The following is a 7,326-nucleotide window of genomic DNA, read 5'->3' as shown; positions in this document are numbered from 1 at the left end:
CTAGCTACTATAACAACTGATGGATGTGGACTCAGCACTAAATAATATGTTTGTTTATTTATTTATTTTTGAGACAGGGTCCCACTCCATGACCTGGGCTGGAGTGCAGTGGTGCAGTCATGGCTCACTGCAGTGTTGAACTGGACTCTAGCAATCCTCCTGCCTCAGCCTCCTGAGTAGCTAGAACTACAGGTACATGACACCATGCTCAGCTAATAAATCTTGTTTAAATATCTTTGCTTTTCTAGTTGAAAAGAGATCATACATCTTAGTCTCTAAAACTAAATGTAAAGTTCAGCAAGGTTCTATCCACTTTTTTTTTTTTTTTTTTTGAGACAGGCTGGAGTGCAGTGGCCCAATCTAGGCTTCCTGCAACTTCTGCCTCCTGGGCTCAAGTGATCCTCCCACCTCAGCCTCCCAAACAGCTAGGACCAGAGGCGTGTACCACCACACCTGGCTAACTTTTTCTACTTTTTGTAGAGATGGGGTTTCACCATTTTGCCCAGGCTGGTCTTGAATTCCTGAGCTCAAGTGATTCGCTGGCTTCAGCTTCCCAAAGTGCTGGAATTACAGGCATGAGCTACCGTGTCGGGCTTTCTATCCCCCTTTTTGGTTTGTTTTTGTTTTGTTTTGGAGATGGAGTCTCATTCTGTCACCCAGGCTAGAGGGCAGCGGTGTGATATTGGCTTGCTGCAATCCCTGCCTCCCAGGTTCAAGAAATTCTCCTGCCTCAGCTCCCTGAGTAGCTAGGAATAGAGGCACATGTCACCATGCCTGGCTAATTTTTTGTATTTCAGTAGAGATAGGGTTTCACCATGTTGCCTGCCAAGGCTGGTCTCAGACTCCTGAGCTCAGGTAATCTGCCTGCCTCCTCGGCCTCCCAAAGTGCTAGGATTACAGGTGTAAGCCACCGTGCCCAGCCTCTATCTACTTTTAAGAGGGAATAGAGTAAGAATGTTTCCAATTATTTTCTATAAATTCAACTTACATGATAAGCACTATTAGAAAAGCAAACAATAAAATGATATAAATAGATATTTTTACTGCCATAAAACAGAAAACTTCAGAGCATTGGGCGGGTGCCGTGGCTCACGCCTGTAATCCCAGCACTTTGGGAAGCCGAGGTGGATAGATCACTTCAGGTCTGGAGTTTGAGATCAGCCTAGCCAACATGGTGAAACCCCATCTCTACTAAACATACAAAAATTAACTGGGTGTGGTGGCAGGAGCCTTAGTCCCAACTACTCAGAAGGCTGAGGCAGGAAACTCACTGGGAGGTGGAGGCTGCAGTGAGCCGAGATCATGCCACCGCACTCGAGCCTGACCCACAGAGCAAGACTCCATCTCAAAAAATAATAACTTCAGGGCACAGAGTGCTAAACTGCAATATAAATTAAGTTCTCAAGACTAATATTTGCTCATCATACAAAGAAACTTGCAAGCTTCTTAATATATACATTCATGTATTTGTTTTGTTGTTCCTACTCCAAAAGCTTTTCTTGTTTTAAAAACAGAGGTTTTGTTTGAGACAGAATCTTGCTCTGTCACCCAGGCTGCAGTGCAGTGGCACAATGTCAGCTCACTGCAACCTCTGCCTCCTGGATTCAAGCGATCCTTCCACCTCAGCCTCTCAAGTAGGTGGGACTATAAGGTGCATGCCACCACACCTAATTTTTGTTTTTTGTACAGATGGGGTTTCGCTATATTATCCAGGCTGGTCTTTAACGCCTGGGTTCAAGTGATACTCCTGCCTCCTGCCTCTGCCACCTAAAATGTTGTGTAAGCCACTGCACCTGGCCAAAGGGCCTTTTTTTTTTTGAGACAGAGTCTCACTCTGTCCCCCAGGCTGGAGTGGAAAGGTGCAATCTCAGCCCACTGCAACCTCTGCCTCCTGGGTTTAAGAGATTCTCCTGCCTCAGCCTTCTGAGTAGTTAGGATTACAGTTGCACATTACCATGCAAGGCTAATTTTTGTATTTTTTTAGTAGAGACAGGGTTTTGCCATGTTGGCCAGGCTGGTCTCAAACACTTGACCTCAGGTGATGCAACTGCCTCGGCCTCCCAAAGTGCTGGGATTACAGGTGTGATGAGCCCCTAGCGCCCCACCCAAAAGCAGACTTTTAAATAGTAAAAGTCTGATGGTAAATTCTGAAATTAGATGCACTCAAAGTTGTTTTCTTTTCCAAGAATGACTAGCTTTAAGAAATTTTGCGGCCAGGCGCGGTGGCTCATGCCTGTAATCCCAGCACTTTGGGAGGCCGAGGCGGGCGGATTGCCTGAGCTCAGGAGTTCAAGACCAGCCTGGGCAACAGGTCTCTATTAAAAAAAAAACTAAATATAAAAAAAAAAAAAACACAGAAATTTTCCCCTAGCCTTTAACAAGCTATGTCTTAATATCTTTTTTATTCTTTGAGTATAGAGCTACTAGAGATTTAAATTTCTGGCAGAAGTCAAAAAAAGAAAAATAGAAAAGCTTTTCCATTTACCCAGGTTTACAGAAGAGTAATTTGGAAGTTAAGAGAGCATAAGCTTTAGCTGTCAGTCTTAGCTCCAGCTCCCAATTCTACCACTTACTAGGTATGTAACTTTGGATAAATTCATTATCTATACTAAGCCTCAGTTTCTTCATTTGTAGTGAAGATAATAATAGTCCTTTCCTCATAGGATTGTTTTGAGCAACTGCTTTTAAAGCACTCAACACAGACCATGGAACTGAGTGGGAATTCAAATGTTAGCTATTAGCACTGTTAATAACATTCAGGTGTTAAACCACGTACTTCATGAAAATTAACTGGAACTGCATGGTGAAGAAACCAAATATCCCTCTAAAACAGCAAAGGCTGACATTCAAACCAGTGATTTATAAAAGAGACGTCCAATTACCTAAGGGTATTGCTATTGGTTGTGGAGTTTTTCCTTTTCTTCTGTCAAGTCCAGAATTATTGATTTCAAAGAAATGAAGTTATTAGACTGTAGTCTCAAGCACTTCTCTAGTCCTATCTTGCCCCATTCCTATGCAGACTGGCAAGTACCATTGCATAACAGGTGGCTTATGTTATTTTTAGGTATGTGCATCACAGGTTTAAATAAAACCTTGTTTTAAAGCAAACATCCATTCAACTCTTGGCAGACACTTATCTACTTCTAACTAAAAAACACCTGCATTTAAAGGGAAATGTTCGCCTGACCCTGTCATTCCTCTTCTTGCTGACCAATGCCATGTTCAAATCATTTCTATTTCCCAATTAACAACACATACCTGTAAATAAAGGGAAGAATTAGAGCCGTGGGACATCTTTTGCACCATCCCATCCTTTTGTAGGATGCATTCCTCCAAGTGAATCACATTTGGATGTTGGCTCTTGATACTGCTTAGTGCCCAGAACTCACGAAGGGCTAGTTCAACATTTTCAGGTGCGTGACATCGAATTTTCTTCACTGCCACCCGTGCAGAGGTCTTTCTGATGACTGCTTCATACACAACACCGTAACTACCTCGGCCTACCTCCCGTATTAGATCGTACTTTGGCTGGCTACTCACCATCTTCAAGGTCGAGGTTTCTGGAAAAATCAACAAAGTGCTCTGTTGAAATTATGTATACCTACTGGCTTGTATTTCCTTTTATGTATGATTTGCTTGTCATCTGTTTCACTGTCTGCAGTGCTTAAGGGATATTTGCTATATCTAGGGAAAATCTAATTTTAAGAATAGTAACAATAAAGCTAACAGGTAGTATTTACTATGTATCAGGAACTGTTTTAAGCTCTTTAGAATATTAAATTTGGTTAATCCTTATAATAATCTTATGAGGTAGATACTATTATGGTCTTTTTATAGATGAAACTATGTAATGGAGAGGTTAAAGTAAATGCCTAAGGTCAAGTAACTAAGCTAGTAACTGGTGGAACTGGGATTTTAAATCAGGCCATCTGCCTCAGACAACCACAATTTTAAGCACTACAGTATACTGTCTCTTGTATGAACTGCTTGAAAATGTCACTGTTAAAAATACATTCCCAGGGCCGGGCGCGGTGGCTCACGCCTGTAATCCCAGCACTTTGGGAGGCCGAGGCGGGTGGAACACGAGGTCATGAGATCGAGACCATCCTGGTCAACATGGTGAAACCCCGTCTCTACTAAAAATACAAAAATTCAGCTGGGCATGGTGGTGTGTGCCTGTAATCCCAGCTACTCAGGAGGCTGAGGCAGGAGAATTGCCTGAACCCAGGAGGCGGAGGTTGCGGTGAGCCGAGATCGCGCCATTGCACTGCAGCCTGGGTAACAAGAGCGAAACCCCGTCTCAAAAAAAAAAAAAAAAAAAAAGCATTCCCAAAATTCAGCATTCTTATCTACTGATCAGGAAAAAACAAGCAAGCAAGCAAAATCCCAGCTTCTTCTTCAGGCTGACACAGATATAATGGTCATAAAACAGCAAAAACAAAACCCCTTCACAGTTAGAAATACAAACACCTGGCTTATGCTTAAGGCCTGAAAGTGAACCAGAACATTTATAGAACTGAAAATGTTTGTTTTCATTATGAAAAAGTAAGTGGCCAAACTCTTATTCATATTTTAATTTTGTTTCTTATGTCATCTCCTTATTTCTTACAAAATAAATGAAAATAAACTTTATGGAGAAGAAACTTTTCTTTAAAAATAAAGTAAGCTACTTAGAATACAGTTACCTTTTTTGTATCATTTAATAATAGCTATTTAAATTTTTTTTACTTATGTTTCCTTTTTACTAATCAGAAGAGAGCTGGAGTAAACAATAGTTCTAGGTCATTTTTGCCAACAAAAAAGATCCTGTGGGCCGGGCGCGGTGGCTCACCCCTGTAATCCCAGCACTTTAGGAGGCCGAGGCGGGCGGATCACTAGGTTAAGAGATCGAGACCATCCTGGCCAACATGGTGAAATGCCATCTCTAAAAAAAAAAAAAGACCCTGAATATCAAGGGGCTCTATAACAGAGTTCTTGGGAATTCAACTTAGTGAATGGTTTAAAGGCGAGAGCAAAGGCCCTATACAGAAATGCTCACGTGCTGAATGCAGAAAGTCTAAAGTGTACTTCCTCACTCCCCAAAGAATTTCTAGATTCTAACGAACTTCACGAGCGAATTCTCATTTGTAGATTGTTACCACGGGCAAGAAAAGTAACCTGAGATTTTACAGTATTTATTCTGTTCAGCTGGGGATGCAAAAAGCTACTGACCCTAGAGCCTGAGAAGTTGGGATCTGCTGCGTTAAGTCCATAGGATAGATTTAATCAAGAAAGGACTTCTGAGATTGCTTTCAGCCCCACTTCCTCTAACCGGACACCCACCCTTCAAATCGCTACCGAATTCCTAGTGTCTGATTTCCTGCCACAGAATCCTCTGCCCCGACTGCACAGCAGACGAGCTTTCCTGCTCTGCGGCGATCGCCAGTCACATCCACTCAAGGTGGTTCGTGTCTTTGAAGCAGTCCCATGTCCTCTCCAGCCGGGTACAGTCCCCATGGGGAGAAGCACCTTCCTGAATAGGGAGGAGAGGGGTTTTTATGAAACCCGTGGGATCCCGGATCTAATGATGCATCCGGTGCGAACCTAAGTGACTTTCGACGGCAAGTGGCGGGACCTCGCTCTCGCCGCTCTAACCTGGCGCGGGGACGCGGCCCGGCCAGGCCAGACACCTGCCGGCGCCTATGAAGGGCCAGTCCGGGCCAGAGGTGTTGTCCAACGCGGCGGCTCAGGCCGCGCTCATTGGCCAAATGTCAGGCCCTCCCCCTCCTCGGCCGCGCTCAGATGAAGCCCGGAGGGGAGCCTCCCGAGCCCCTTCGCCCAGAAGAGCCAGCCCTGCAGCTGCCTCAACACTTTGGGGCTGGAGGCTGAGGGCCGGGGCTCGGGGAGGTGGCCCGGGTGTGAGAGGAGGCCGCGGCTAGGGCCGGTGGCCTGAGGGGCGCGGGGCCTTCCCCAGGATGACTCCACTGACAGGTCTGTGACAGGCATCCCGGGGAGGAAGGCACATGCAGGGCGGTCGGCACTGCAGCAGGGCCTCTCCGCCACGCCGAAGAGCCAGATTTACCTCAGGGTAGACGCTGCCGCTTCTCCCTCTCACGGGCTCTGCAGGCCGCCATTATCGGGCAGCTCGCGCCTCCGCTGCAGCCGCCGCCTCCAGTCAGCGGCCGGCGCGCGCCCCCGTGGTGCGCGCGGACACACCCCCTTACGCTGGCGGCCCCGCCCCCCTCCGGCTTTCCGTAGCCCGAGCCGGGAAGTTCCGCGCCACCGATCAGGCGCGTGGCCGGCCCTCCGCTCGCCACCTCCCTCTCCCGCGGATTTGCAGAGCCTGGAGTCGGAGGTGTGCGCGCTCTGGAGCGCACCACTGGTGGAGCTCCCCGCAGGGGTGGCCGGGCCCGGGAACCCCGAGGCCATGCCACGCGGCGCGCTCGGCCACCCTCCAGCCGCAGTGGGCGCGCAGGGCCTGTGGCCCTGGGCACGGTCTGCAGCGGCAGGTCGTGGCCTGGGGCTGCGTGCGCCCCGCCGTGTCCTCCCCTCCCCCTCGCCACCCCCCTTCCAACCTACCAAGCTGCGGGCTGGGGTGCGGGGCTCGCTGGGGTGGAACGCCCCGTGCATCTTTTTCTGCGCGGGCCCTGGGTGCCTGCGGGGCGCGGTGCTGCTTTGGCGGGCCCGCGTGGAGGCGCGGCCCGAGCAAGAAGGCCTGGCGTCCGCCCCGCTGGGAGGGAGGCTGCAGCTTTTGTCCGAGTCACTGAGCCGTGTTTGCGGGCGATGCAGTTGCCGAGACGGCGGCAGCGGCGCGGGGCTTGGTGCGATCATCTGAGAAGACGCCGTCCCCTGCCCCGCCGGCGCGGTGGTATCTCCCTTAAAGAAGCCGGCGCCTCATTGTTCCCCGGCGGTGGCAGCAGGGAGCCAGGGCCCCCTGCCTGGCGCTGGGAGGGAGGGGACGGTGGCGCCCGCACCTGGCTGCAGTGACCGCGGCATCCCCCCGAGGCCTCTGGTGGAGGGTCGGTCTGCAGTCGGCGCGCGGGAGACGCCTCGGTCCGAGCCCGGATCCACCGCGCTCCCGGCCCTTTCGGGGCAGGACGGTCAATGGGGGCTCCGCCGCTGCCACAGTCGCCCGGGTGCCACACGCTGTCAGTCAGATCCCGCACGCTGTCGGCCCCACAGCCAGCCCGGGGTCACTCAGGCCCGGACCCCTCAGTCATCCAGTTGTTAGATCAGTAAGCATCCGCCAGAAACGTCCATTCCTTCTTCCCCGATTTATTTTGTACCGATTACTTATCAGCAAGGTGATAGTTCCTCCTAGCGCTCGCTCTATAAGGCACGATGTAC

At 49.3% G+C, this 7,326-nt stretch overlaps 1 protein-coding gene across 3 annotated transcripts in view; it reads right to left on the bottom strand.

The window, feature by feature from the left end:
• Positions 1-6,646, bottom strand: part of PDIK1L (PDLIM1 interacting kinase 1 like) — a 14,599-nt gene extending 7,953 nt beyond the window's left edge. Inside the window, exons 1-2 of one of the 3 annotated variants that reach the window (XM_032300912.1) lie at positions 6,559-6,646; positions 3,259-3,560 (exon numbers count right to left, since the gene is read on the bottom strand). In XM_032300912.1, coding sequence (XP_032156803.1) covers positions 3,259-3,543 — 285 coding nt within the window. In that variant the 5' untranslated portion in view covers positions 3,544-3,560; positions 6,559-6,646. Of the gene's footprint in view, positions 1-3,258; positions 3,561-5,322; positions 6,033-6,061; positions 6,199-6,558 lie in introns of those variants that run through there. The other 2 variants (XM_032300911.1, XM_032300913.1) reach the window with 2 other exon arrangements.
• Between the last annotated feature and the right edge of the window lie 680 nt (positions 6,647-7,326).

The sequence above is a fragment of the Sapajus apella genome, unplaced genomic scaffold, assembly GCF_009761245.1.
Source record: "Sapajus apella isolate SASKATOON/1434 unplaced genomic scaffold, GSC_monkey_1.0 scaffold43, whole genome shotgun sequence".
NCBI lineage: Eukaryota > Metazoa > Chordata > Mammalia > Primates > Cebidae > Sapajus > Sapajus apella.
Note: the sequence above shows the minus strand (reverse complement) of the source record. Positions and strands in the feature narration are given on the sequence as shown.